Source organism: Colobus angolensis, unplaced genomic scaffold (genome assembly GCF_000951035.1).
Source record: "Colobus angolensis palliatus isolate OR3802 unplaced genomic scaffold, Cang.pa_1.0 Scaffold337, whole genome shotgun sequence".
Lineage (NCBI taxonomy): Eukaryota > Metazoa > Chordata > Mammalia > Primates > Cercopithecidae > Colobus > Colobus angolensis.
Window position 1 is genome coordinate 1,932,923 of NW_012116677.1, and position 14,226 is coordinate 1,947,148.

General features: G+C 36.6%; 1 protein-coding gene across 1 annotated transcript in view; it reads left to right on the plus strand.

Annotated features, from left to right (window-relative positions):
- The window catches only part of KIF2A (kinesin heavy chain member 2A), a 48,932-nt gene that overhangs the window by 15,650 nt on the left and 19,056 nt on the right, over window positions 1–14,226 (plus strand). The window contains 6 exon segments of the mRNA XM_011952216.1: window positions 495–756; window positions 1,131–1,335; window positions 2,668–2,778; window positions 3,829–3,896; window positions 9,577–9,690; window positions 10,819–10,969. Of these exon segments, the coding sequence (XP_011807606.1) occupies window positions 495–756; window positions 1,131–1,335; window positions 2,668–2,778; window positions 3,829–3,896; window positions 9,577–9,690; window positions 10,819–10,969 (911 nt within the window).

A 14,226-nucleotide genomic window follows, 5' to 3' on the forward strand; every position in this document is an offset into this window, starting at 1 on the left:
AAGGTGAGTGGGAACTTTTTTAATTTTAATTTTTTAAAATATATATATATAACATAACATTTGCCATTTTAACCATTTTTAAGTTCAGTGGCATTAAATATATTCACATTGTTTTGCAGCCTTTATTTAGAACTTTTATGTTAGAATTTATGTTATGAGTTTTTTTTTTAAATGTCCTGTGAAACTTTTCAACTTCAATGTTGAGAATTCTTATTCTAATTATTATTTTAATCTCTGAAATAATTCCTAAACTCTGGGTGACTTATTTTTATAGAACTGATATTTTAATTGCCACAGGATCTCACTCTGTCACCCATGCTGGAGTGCAGTGGCATGATCACAGCTCACTGTAGCTTCAATCTCATGAGCTTCCCGCCTCAGCTTTCCTAGTAGCTGCGACTATAGGCATGCACCACCATGCCCAGCTAATTTTTTTTGTTTTTAGCAGAGACAGCGTCTCACTATGTTGCCCAGGCTGGTTTTGAACTCCTGAGCTCAAGCCATCCTCCTGCCTCAGCCTCCCAAAATGCTGGGATTACAGGCGTGAGCCACTGCGCCTAGCCTCTTTTTTACTTTAAAGCTAGTTTTCTAATTTGAATATGGTTTTTCATAGGTGTTTGACTTGCTAAATAGGAAAACAAAATTAAGAGTTCTAGAAGATGGAAAACAGCAGGTTCAAGTGGTGGGATTACAGGAACGGGAGGTCAAATGTGTTGAAGATGTACTGAAACTCATTGACATAGGCAACAGTTGCAGGTAAATTTCATTTTGATTAAGAAAGGAAACTTCAGTTTTAGAAACTTTGGGTATAGCATAACAAAACGAGGATGTTATCTGTCAATACATCTTGGAAGTAAAAACCATTGTTCATAAAAACTTGTGTTACATGTAAATGTGAGTGACAATTATTATATTGATACTGTATTACAAATATATTAGAAGTATGTCAGATTAAATTGTATGAATCTGGTTCTATTTAAGTGTTACAACTCAGTGTCTTATCTGTATTTAAAAGATGAAAACTAGCTAAAGCAGTGTTTGTTGCTGCTGTTGTTTTTAATGAAAATAATGTGGTTTGAACATGTTAATTGAAATTTTTATGTATCAAGATGTCCCTGATCACATTGCAGAACATCCGGTCAAACATCTGCAAATGCACATTCATCTCGGAGCCATGCAGTGTTTCAGATTATTCTTAGAAGGAAAGGAAAACTACATGGCAAATTTTCTCTCATTGATTTGGCTGGAAATGAAAGAGGAGCTGATACTTCCAGTGCGGACAGGCAAACTAGACTTGAAGGTGCTGAAATTAATAAAAGCCTTTTAGCACTCAAGGTAAATAAAATATATTTTATCATGAAAGGTCTTTTGCTTTTAACTTTAATTTTCTTTACTCAGTTGCAAAATAATAGTACTTGTTTTACCTAATAAGAGGTTTTCGAAATTCAGATGCTTATAATTTATAGTGTGATTTTATTATACCCAGAATTTTTCCTTGCACACATTCTTTATTCTTTTTAGATGGGATAAAGGATATGTGAGTTAGTAGGTCAGTTCTGGGGCTACATAGGTAGAATCCAGAGGGTCTTTATTTTTCTTGAGACTAAGTCTTGCTCTGTCGCCCAGACTGGAGTACAGTGGTGCAATCTCAGCTCACTGCAACCTCCACCTCCTGGGTTCAAGCCATTCTCCCACTTCAGCCTCCCCAGCGGCTGGGATTACAGGCGCGTACCACCATGCCCAGCTAATATTTGTGTTTTTAGTAGATAGGGGTCTCACAATGTTGGCTAGGCTGGTCTCGAACTTCTGACGTTGTGATCTACCTTCCAAAGTGCTCGAATTACAGGCATGAGCCACTGTGCCCAGTCCAGAGGGTCTTAATTAGCCATATTTTCTGGGAGGAGGGCAATGAACCACTGAATTGAGCTAAGAAATAGTTTCTCAGAAAAACGTGGAATGGCTTTCAAAATGTTAGGCCAGGTTATTACATCTTTTCTTTGAGTAGAAAAACAAAGCTGGGAAGGCTGTAATAAGACTGTGTTTTTTTCTTTTGGAGTGCCATGTTAAGAAATTAACTTTTTACAGTTATCCTATTGCCTGTCACTTTCAAATACTAGTCATAGTTTCCAGAAATATCTCTTGGAAGAATAAAGTAGGTTTTTTTGTTGTCATTTTTTATTTTCTTGAATTAGCATTTATGGAAACACTTACACTATGCTTTAAAACTGTTGGCCAGGCGCAGTGTCTCACGCCTGTAATCCCAGGACTTTGGGAGACTGAGGCGGGTGGATCCTCTGAGGTTAGGAGTTCGATACCAGCCTGGCCAACATGGTGAAACCCCATCTCTACTAAAAATACAAAACTTAGCTAGGTGTGGTGGCAGGCACCTGTAATCCCAGCTACTTGGGAGGCTGGGGTAGGAGAATTGCCTGAAGGCCAGAGGCAAATGTTGTAGTGAGCCAAGATTATGCCACCACACTCCAGCCTGCGTGACAGAGCGAGACTTTGTCTCAAAAAAAAAAATAAATAAAACTGTTAGTAGAATTTTCACAGCTGATCAGACCTTAAATGTTGAAAGTTGTAGTAAGAGACCTTTTAACATATGTTAATTAAGATTACCCTTTATAAGAAAGACTAATCTGTGAGACTTGTTTTCTTAATTTTCAGGAGTGCATCAGAGCCTTAGGTAGAAATAAACCTCATACTCCTTTCCGTGCAAGTAAACTCACTCAGGTGTTAAGAGATTCTTTCATAGGTGAAAACTCTCGTACCTGCATGGTAAGTTTATGTTTATTTTTTGTTTGTTTTATTTTATTCCTGAAGGAATAACTACGCAATATTTATGGAAACTGTATTAGTGACAATCATTTGAAACCTATTATGAGTGATATGGTGATATTTAAGATGTGGTCCCTCCCACTCTGATAGAGAGGATTATATTGCAGTTATATAATTTCAGCATCTAGGTGTTCTCGAGGGCTGGTCTTTCTTGATTTTTTTTCCTTTTTCTTTTTCTCTTTCTCTTTCTCTCTCTCTCTTTCATTTTGAGTATAGGTCACACTTTTCTTTATGGTCATATGTCTGGTAATTTGGGGTTATATCATGTGTGTTATGAATGAACGTAGAGACTGGATTCTGTTATGTTCTTCTGAAGGTTATTGGTTTTTTGTTTAGCAGAAATTTAACTAAACTTACTCCAAACTCTTATCTCCCCTGGGCAACAACTGTAATTGAAAGCTTTGTTTAGTCCTTTCAGATTTAGCTGTGTTGCCTATAGTTTGCCTTGTGTATGTCTACGTCAGGAATCAGCTAGGGATTTGGGCAGTTTATATATAAGAGTTTGTCCCAGAAGGGAGAGTACCACACTCTCTGTAGCACTTTCCCTTCTGGGACAAAGTTTACTTTTCCAGCTGCTATGAACTGCACTCCCAAACTATATCCTTTAATTTCTTAACCGGAGAGACTGCAAGTTTTCAGTTAAGTTTTAGTTGCCCTGTGTGACAGCAGCAGAGCTTGCCCTCTGTCAAAGAGCTGTTTAAAAAAAAAAGTCGGGTGGAGTGGGGATCAGTCAGTACTATTCCTTCCAGGTGTTAACCTCCTCCATTTCTGCTGGATTTTGATTGTTTTGTGGTGCCTTCAGAGTTTGTATTTAACTAGACTTTATCTGATTATAGATACGATAATATAATCTTGGAGTTGAGATAACATTAATAAGTCTTTATTTTTAAATAATCATGGTAAGATTAGACCTAAATGAGCCGTATGTCAGTATTATTGTCTTGATCATTTATGACATTTTCTTTACCTCTGCATTTTTTTTTCCTGTAGATTGCCACAATCTCTCCAGGAATGGCATCCTGTGAAAATACTCTTAATACGTTAAGATATGCAAATAGGTATGAGAGATAGTTCTCCATTTTGAAATTTGAGGGAAGTAGAGCAGTATGCAGTATAACTTAATATCTGATAGGGTAAATCTTACTACATTGTTCTTTCAATTTTCAAAAAAAAAATGTTTTGCATATTATTCCTTAAGATGATAGGTAGAATCATTTTGTCAAATTCTAAAAATAAGTGGAAATGGGTAATTTGGGAAGGGATTAATCACTTTAGTAAAATTGGTCTTTTTATCCTAGAACAAGGTTTCCATTTCACTGTTTTATTTCCTAATATTTTACTGCATTTAAATCATGCAAATTCTTCTTATTACATTAAGACCCTGAAGTAAATCAATGTCAGGGACCAGTTTGTATTTCTTGAATTGTTTTGGTATATGGTTCAGATTATTCCTGATAATATTAAATGCTATATATGGGGAATCTAGGATTTGAGGAAGAAGTGATAGCACAGTTCTTTCTGGTGTTCTTTTTTTTTTTTTTTTTAATTTATTTTTTTGAGACAGAGTCTCATTCTGTTACTCAGGCTGGAGTACAGTGGTGTGATCTCAGCTCACTGCAACCTCCACTTCCTGGATTCAAGCGATTTTCCTGCCTCAGTCCCCTGGGTATCTGGGACCACAGGCATGTGCCACCATACCCGGCTAATTTTTGTATTTTTAGTAGAGGCGGGGTTTCACTATGTTGGCTAGGCTGGTCTTGAACTCCTGACCTCAGGTGATCCACCCACCTCGGCCACCCAAAGTGCTAGGATTACAGGCGTGAGCCACCCCGCCTGGCCCTTTCTGGTGTTCTATATGGGTTACATTTTTGTTATTCATATTAATAGTCTTATAAACATTATAAACATTATAACTGGGTTATTAGAGATAGAAGGACAGAATGCATTGTAGACTACTAAAGCAGTTTATTCTATATAGTCATGAAATGCCTTTGGAACTTTGAATTATAACGGGCATATTTATATTTGATCCATAGATTTTTTCCCCACTGCTCTTGAGTGACTTTATTTACCAGTGATCTTATTTTGAATGACTGTTTAGTATTAAATTTCTCTTCTCAAATGTTAAATTTGTGATTTTAACCTAGAGACAAAATTTCTCTTTGTAATCCATTTCTAGTATAGCAGTTCTCTTAATTTTGCTGGACAGAAGTATCTGTCCTATTTCTTTGTTTTAATCACTATGGAAATGTTATTTTTTAATTTTTTATTAAAATGTAAAATACTTATGCATATAGAAAAGCACCTAAAGTATAACTGAATAATTAAATGGATAATGGATATTTATAAAGTGAAAACTTTTCCTGTCACTGGTTTGGGAAATAGAGCATTATTGGACCCCCAAAAGGTTCCCCATGTGCTCCTTCCTGTTCACAAATCCTGAATAACATGCCTTATTCATTTATGTCTACCCGGATGTAACCCATGTATTAACTTCTGTGGAATACGTTACTTGTTTTTTTTTTCCTCTTTATAAAAATAATTTTACTACCTATGAATGTTACCTCTCGGTAACATAGGTAGCTGTATTTGAACATTACACAAATGGTATTATAACCCCCCAGATTTTTTTGCATCTTGTTTCTAAAGAGATTTTTTTAATGGTAGTAAACACTGTTGGACAGTATAAACCTATTGAGCTTTTGTAAAAAGGTGTTAAAATATAATCACTTCTTTAAAAATGTAATAGGGCCAGGTGTGGTGGCTTACACCTTTAATCCCAGTGCTTTTGGTGGCCCAGGTGGGTGGATTGCTTGAGCCCAGAAATTCGAGACCAGCCTGGGCAACATAGCAAAACCCCATCTCTATAAAAAATACGCAAATTAGCCTGGTGTGGTGGCGTGCATCTGTAGTCTCAGGCACTTGGGGGGTCTGAGGTAAGAGGATTGCTTGAACCTGCAATGTTGAATCTACAGTGAGTTGTGATCGCACCACTGTACCCTAGCCTGGGCAACAGAGCAAGACCTTGTCTTAAAAAAAAAAAAAAGTAATAGAACTACATTTCTAAGTATGAACTATTGTATTTTCTAAATTTAATCCCTTTTAAAGTTTGAATTATGAGCTCCTAGCTGCAGATCCTTACTGTGTTAGTTTTAATTGATCTTTGTAATTAACATTTTTGATATGTGGGATTTTTATCATTAATTTAAAATGTTTCTTATTTCAGAATAATTCTTGAGAAAGATGAGGAACAGCCTAGTGTAGTAGATTCTTGCCATGTTACAGAATTAATACAAACAAAACCCCTCTATTTCTTAAGATTTGAGACAACAAAAGATTCCTCCGTAATATTGTGAAAATGCTCTATCTAGCTGTTCCTCTAGTTCACTTAGGTCAAAGTAAAATGTTTCAACCTACTGTTATATCATGTAACTCACTTGCAACATGACTAACCATTTGGGACACTATATTAATCCGTTCTCACACTGCTACAAAGGAATACCTGAGACTGGGGAATTTACGAAGGTTTATTTTACTCACAGTTCAGCATGGCCGCAGAGGCCTCAGGTAACTTACAGTCATGGTGGAAGGGGAAGGGGAAGCAAGGCACCTTCACAAGGTAGCAGGAAGGAGAAGCGCCAAGCAAACTTGGGAAGAGCCTCCTATAAAACCATTAGATCTTATGAGAACTCACTATCACGAGAACAGCATGGAGGAAGTTGCCCCCATGATTCAATTACCTTCACCTGGTCTCTCCCTTGACACTTGGAGATTATGGAAATAATAATTCAAGATGAGATTTGAGTGGGGACACAGGGCCTAACCATATCAGACACATAATTTTTTCAATTTTATTTCCAAATCTCTAGGAATAAAGATTTTCAACCTTCCTTGATACTCATACCAATGTTTTATGACCTTAAGAGTCAATTTTTTTTTTTTTAACAGCCAAAAATAATTAATTCCTCCTTTATACTAAATCTGCCTTATTTTATTTAGGCTAATACTTTGAGGTGATGGGTAGGTGGCGTTACATTAAAATTTTCATATTTTTAGGAAGCTATTTCTCTCTTAACTGTTTAAACTTTTTTTGTATTTAAGACATAGCTTAGTGATTGAAGTGTTATTTCTCAGGACAAAATAGGTTTAATAACTTCCTTACTACTTAATGGTACCAAAGCCTTGGGAAAGTTACTTAACCTCTCTCTGCCCTTATTTCCTCATCTTTAGAATGGACAGTTAATGACCGTGTCCATCTTAAAGGATTGTTTTTGAGGAGTAAAAGAAGTGATCTGTGTAAAATGTTTAGCACAGTACCTGAAATATATTAATAGGAATAGTTATTCCTGTTGCTACTTTAGTGAGCAGTTCTGTCTTAAAAATTCAGTTAGATGTGAAAGCAATGTTTTTTCATATCCTTATATTAGAATCATATACTTTGAAAATTTTATGTGGGAATTGTGGGATAGTTTGTAACAGTACACATTGCTGCTAAGTGATTAAGTGGACAAGTCCAGTTCATTAGATGACAGTTAGAGATACTTTATTTATTTATTTAAGATGGAGTCTTGCCGTGTCACCGAGGCTGGAGTGCTGTGGCACAATCTCAGCTCACTGCAGCCTCTGACTCCTGGGTTCAAGCGATTCTCCTGCCTCAGCCTCCCAAGTAGCTGGGATTACAGGTGCCCATCACCACGCCCAGCTAATTTTTTTGTATTAGTACAAAAAATTGTACTAATAGATTGTACTAATGTAGTAGAGATGGAGTTTCACCATGTACCAAAAAATTGTACTAATGTAGTAGAGATGGAGTTTCACCATGCTGGCCAGGCTGGTCTCGAACTCCTGACCGTAAGTGATCTGCCCACCTCAGCCTCTGAAAGTGCTGGGATTACAGCATAAGCCACTGCACCCAGCGAGACAATTAGAGATAATTTAGAGGGAAGTACAGGGGAAAACTTTCAGAGTGAAGGAATGGTTGTACCAAGGGAAAAAAAATTATAGGATGTGTGAGAAACAGACAGTGGCCTCTATCCTGAAGCAGAGATACTTAATCTTTGCGTGATGGAAGAGGTTAGAGTGATTAGAGTGATTAGGAGTTTTTAGTAACATTGAAGAATATGATTCTTGTACGTAGTATAGTTTGGCTTGGGCAAGAGAGCTTTGGATAGAGGAAAAAATGTGTGGATGAAGCAAATAGGGTGTCTAAATTAAAAGATTTAGATAAGAAATGGGGTGGGAGTGAAAATAGTTGTTCACATTAGAAATTTAGATTTTTCAGGCCAGATGCCATAGCTCATGCTTGTAATCCTAGTACTTTGGGAGGCAAAGGCAGGAGGATCACTTGAGTCCAGGAGTTTGAGACCAGCCTGAGCAACCTAACAAGACCACATCTCTACAAAAAAATAAAAAATTAGCTGGGGGTGGTGGCACGCCACTGGTAGTCCCAGCTGAGATGGGAGGATCACTTGAGTCAAGGCTGCAGTGAGCCATGATTGAGCCACTGCAGCACAGCCTGGGTGATACGGTGAGACCTTACCTCAAAAAAAAAAAAAAAAGATATTTACATTTTTCGGCATGTGTGGTATATAAACTTTCAAGGATAAAGGGCAGATGAATCCAATATTGAACCTATCCAATAATAACCTTACAGTAGATATTACCAATAGGTCAAAGAAAGACTGTTAGTAGAGGAAATATGTTAGTTTGATTTATATGAAGATATTGATACTTGTTTTTGACCTATAAAGACGGGAATTTCATTTGGTTCAACCTAAGAGAAATGACAAGAAAATCGGGTAATGTGGTTATTATATTGAAGTGTTTAAATAACATAGGCTTTGTACTCAGGGCTAGGTTTTAACCTCAGTTATTGCCACATTCTCAGTGAGTGACCTTAGAGAAGATACTTTATTTCTGAGTCATTTTTCTCATCTATAAAATCAAAGATGGTTGAAGGACTAAATAATATAATGCCTAAAAATTACCAATCCTAATACCTGACATGTAGGAGGTACTTAAATATTTTATATTGATATGAAATAGGGTTGGCCCAAAGGAGACATAAGGAATTACATAGATGGGGTGAGAAAAATCATAATTTGGTTAAATGTAACTATTGAAGATGTTAACAAAAGCAATTTAAATTTCATTGCTAAAGGCTGTTCTCAACCAGAGTTCTTCATCTGAATTGCCAACCATTGAAAATAGAGTGAATATTTTCTCAGTTATACTAAGGACATTTCACAGCTAATACCATTCTGGATGCATAGGAAAGAAGTTAATTCATTACAAACAATGGATGCCTTAAGGCATTAGTACTTAATTCCCTTGTGTCCAGTTTGAAAAAGATGGCAAAAACGTTGAAGAGTCATGAATGCTAATAAACAAATAGTTGTGGTACTGACTACATGAAGAAATTAGAGTGAATGGTCATGTAGTTAGAGGGGCATTTCAGATTTAAGTGATTTAGTTAAACTTCTAGGAAGGATTATGAGAAAAGAGGAAAATACACCAGAAAGGAAAGACCTAGGACTATAGAGCATGGGATCTATAGAACAAAGATGTTCAAAAACCTCTTAAAATTTGTTATTTGTAAAATAACATTCTAAATACATTGTCACAATAATATCAATATCCTTTTCTAAATAAAAGTGAATACTAAATGAAAATGTGCAATGTGCATTGCTGTCTTTCAAGAGCATTTTCTTTTAATTTGTTGCTGTTTTGGTGCTGCAGAGTAAAGGAGTTTGGAATTAGTCCATCAGACATTCCCTTCTCACAGGGTAGTGGCAGTCGCCCTGATCTCTCTCCTTCTTATGAATATGACGACTTTTCTCCTTCAGTTACCAGGTCTACTTCATTCTATACATAAGATGTTCATTTTTATAGTTTCTTTTGAATTGTGCTTTGTATAAACATTTCATTTGCTATGTTTGTCCTGAGCCATTTTAGTTTTCATTTTCATTTCATTTGGCAGGTGGTGGTTGTACTGCATGATCTGCATTCTTATGTCTTTTATTAATTTGTTTGCTTTAAAATGTTGATTTAGAATTCAGGCTTCCTATTTCCCCCTCATATTTTTAAGGATGATGTCACTTTTGCATATTTACCATTAAAAGATAAATTGTTAAAAGATAAATTATCTTGCTTAAAATGAAGAGATTGCCTTTATGCTGTATGATCTTATGAGTTTCCTTGTCTGCAAGGAGCCTCTTGACATAGAAAGTTTACCCTCTTTTGGCTGGACGTGGTGGGTTACACCTGTACTCCCAGCACGTTCGGAGGCAGAGGCTGGTGGGTGACCTGAGGTTGAGAATTCTAGACCAACCTGGCCACTGTGGTGAAAAAAAAAAAAATGTTTTTTTTTAAGGTAAAGAAAGCTTACCCTCTCCCAAATGTGTAAGTTTAAATATAATGAGTAAACTCTTTTCAAATGATAAAACTTAAAATCTTATAATCTTTATACATTATAAATAAAATTATTTTACATGTAGCTATTTTAATTGAGCATGATAACTACCAGAAATCCACAGGGTTTTCTTTGTTTTGTTTCAGCAGTGATCCAGTTATTGGTCTGTTATTGTTTACATTTTTCTGTTCATATAATTTAATTGCAATAACATCCACTTTGATGAACCAGTAGAAAAAAAAATTGAAAATTAAAAAAAAATTTTTAAATGGCAACTTTTTTCTTTGAATACTGAATCTACATACTTTGTTAATTCTCATTTAGTTTGCACAATAATTATATTTGATATAATTAATATAATGTGAATTATATAAAGTTATCTAAGTAGATTTCCTAAAATTAAACAACCATTTATGTGTTTCTACAGATTTCAGATAAATTTTACCTATAAAGGTGACATCATCAATCTTAGTATGTTAACTGAATTGCTTGTTTATTGAATAGGTTGGTATTTTCTTGTTCCTCTGCATGAGTGTTTTTAACTTTAGATACCTCTTATATATTTATAGGGTCAAAGAATTGACTGTAGATCCAACTGCTGCTGGTGATGTTCGTCCAATAATGCACCATCCACCAAACCAGATTGATGACTTAGAGACACAGTGGGGTGTGGGGAGTTCCCCTCAGAGAGATGATCTAAAACTTCTTTGTGAACAAAATGTGAGTGACTTACTATAGTTGTAAGTGATATAATCTTAGTTCATTTCATCAGTAGCAGAACTTAACTGAAAACTATCATTTAGGGGGGTCAGGCTGTGGGTGTGGTTGCTCAAGCCTGTAATCCCACCAATTTGGGAGGCTGAGTGGGAGGACTACTTTAGGCCAGGAGTGCAAGACCAGCCTAGACAATTTCATGAGACCTTTTGCTATAAAAAATTTAAAAATTATCCAGGTGTGGTGGTATCCACCTGTAGGTCTAGCTAGTAGGCAGGCTGAGGCAGGAGGATTGCTCTTTAAGTACAGGAATTCTGGGCTGCAGTGGGCTGTTGTAGCATCACTGCACTGTAGCCTAGGTGACAGAGTGAGACCTTGCCTCTTAAAATAAATGAATAAGTAAGTCGGGGTCAGCAAACTACAGCCTGTGGGCCAGTCATCTGTTTTTACAAATAAAGTTTTATTGGAACATTCTCTTTAGGGTTGTCTGGCTGCTTTCTTACCATAACAGCAGTAACAGACTGTGTGGCTCATAAACCCAACATGTATTATCTGGCCCTTTAAGGAAGTATCCAACCCCCAATCTAAATTACTCATTTTTTTCCCTCAGATTGTTGTCTGGTATTATAATTTGGGAAAAAATTAAAGTAATATAGGGAAAAACAACTTTAAAAATTATACATATAATAAATATCTTATTAAAAAGCTCGAAAACAGGCTGGGCGCAGCGTCTCACACCTGTAATCCCAGCACTTTGGGAGGCTGAGGTGGGCAGATCACTTAAGGTCAGGAGTTTGAGACCAGCCTGGCCAACATGGTAAAACCTGTCTCTACTAACAATACAAAAATTAGCTAACAATAAAAAAATTAGCCAAGTGTGGTGGCGCATGCTTGTAGTAGTCCCAGCTACTCAGGAGGTTGAAGGATGAGAATCGCTTGAAACTGGGAGGCGGAGGCTGCAGTGAGCTGAGATCCCACCACTGCACTCCAGTCTGGGCGTCAAGAGTGAGACTCCATCTCAAAAAAATTGAAAAAAGCCTAAAAACAAAGGAACTGTAGACATATGCATCTACATTGAAAGGATGCATGCACTATATTAAAATCAAACAGCAAAATACCAGCATTTGTCAAATCTGGTTGCTTTTCTATACGATTAAAATTTTTAATGATATTTTGTAATTTAAATTTTTTTTGTAATTTCCCAATTACAAAAAACAATACATGCCCATCGTATAAGGATAGAAAGAGATAAAGAAATAAAAAGATACATATAATACACTTTCACATAATTGCTTTTAATGTATTGAGAGGGTTCTTTTCTGTGTGTGAGATGTAAAGTTGTGTTTTTAAAATGCATATTCTGTATAGTTTTGTGTCATTCTATTCCCACTAAGTCTTATGGCATTTTCTCATCATGTTAAAAGTTAGCATTGATTAGTTGCTTTTACTACATGATATACATTGCTAAGCATTTTATTATCTGATCTCATTATCACAACTCAGTGTAGTAGGTACTATAATTATCCCTACTTTATAACTGATATTCTAAGGTTTCAATAATTTGACCAAGATTTTACTAGTAGTAAGTACAGAAGCCAGGATTGAAATTTAGATCTTTCTTATTCCAATGCCAAACCTTGTACCAATTAAACTGATTGCTACCTGCAATACAGTGTTCTTTGAAAACAACATTAGTTAGTTCTAATACTTTGTAGCAGATGCTTAGCCCAAAATATTCTAGAGTAACAAATACATGCACTACTTTTTGTTACCATGTTCCAAATCACGATTACTAAAGCAGGGCTTAAAGCAGTGGTTCTTAACTAGGAGCAGTTTGGCCCCCAAAGCGAAATGTATGGACATTTTGGTTGTCACAACTGAGGTGATGCCGCTAGCATGTAGTGGGTAGAGCCAGGAATGCTGTTGAACATGATACAGTGCACACGAGTGTCCCCCTCACCTTATCCCCACACAATGTCAGTAGTTCCAAGACTGGGAAAACCTGGTTCAAAGTAAGAGTTTTAAACTTTGAACCTAGAAACTAAAAATGAGATCCTGGCCTCAGTCCATCATTTGTGTCCAGAATTTTTAAGAGAGACTGTAGTTGCTTTTAGACTCTTTAAAGCAAACCCTGCACCGCATCTAAATACGTTACCTCCCAAAGATGTGGAAAACCAGAGCAAGATAAGTACTCCCTGTAGCATATCTTTCCATTTTATTCTTGCATCTATTGGGCCTCTGTAGAGCCTGAATTTGGAGAGGTTAGTTAGGTGACCAGACTAATCCAGGGGAGTATGACATCATGAGTTTTTACAGCCTCCATGTTTGAGAGAGTGTGCATTTCTGTCACCTGTGCCACTCCCAGGGAATTATCTTGCAATGACTCAGCATTGGCGTTAGTTAAGTATTGGTGCGTGTGTACATATTATTATTGCTATATTAACAAAGTAGATTAAAATGGAACAGCATCTAAGACATGCTCTAGAGATCGGAGAAGTTGTTTTTTTTGTTTTGTTTTGTTTTGTTTTTGAGATGGAATCTTGCTCTGTCGCCCAGACTAGAGTGTGGTGGCACGATCTCAGCTCACTGCAACCTGTGCCTCCCGGGTTCAAGTGATTCTCCTGCCTCAGCCTCCCAAGTAGCTGGGATTACAGGTGCCCATCACCACGCCCAGCTAATTTTTTTGTATTAGTACAAAAAATTGTACTAATAGATTGTACTAATGTAGTAGAGATGGAGTTTCACCATGTACCAAAAAATTGTACTAATGTAGTAGAGATGGAGTTTCACCATGCTGGCCAGGCTGGTCTCGAACTCCTGACCGTAAGTGATCTGCCCACCTCAGCCTCTGAAAGTGCTGGGATTACAGCATAAGCCACTGCACCCAGCGAGACAATTAGAGATAATTTAGAGGGAAGTACAGGGGAAAACTTTCAGAGTGAAGGAATGGTTGTACCAAGGGAAAAAAAATTATAGGATGTGTGAGAAACAGACAGTGGCCTCTATCCTGAAGCAGAGATACTTAATCTTTGCGTGATGGAAGAGGTTAGAGTGATTAGAGTGATTAGGAGTTTTTAGTAACATTGAAGAATATGATTCTTGTACGTAGTATAGTTTGGCTTGGGCAAGAGAGCTTTGGATAGAGGAAAAAATGTGTGGATGAAGCAAATAGGGTGTCTAAATTAAAAGATTTAGATAAGAAATGGGGTGGGAGTGAAAATAGTTGTTCACATTAGAAATTTAGATTTTTCAGGCCAGATGCC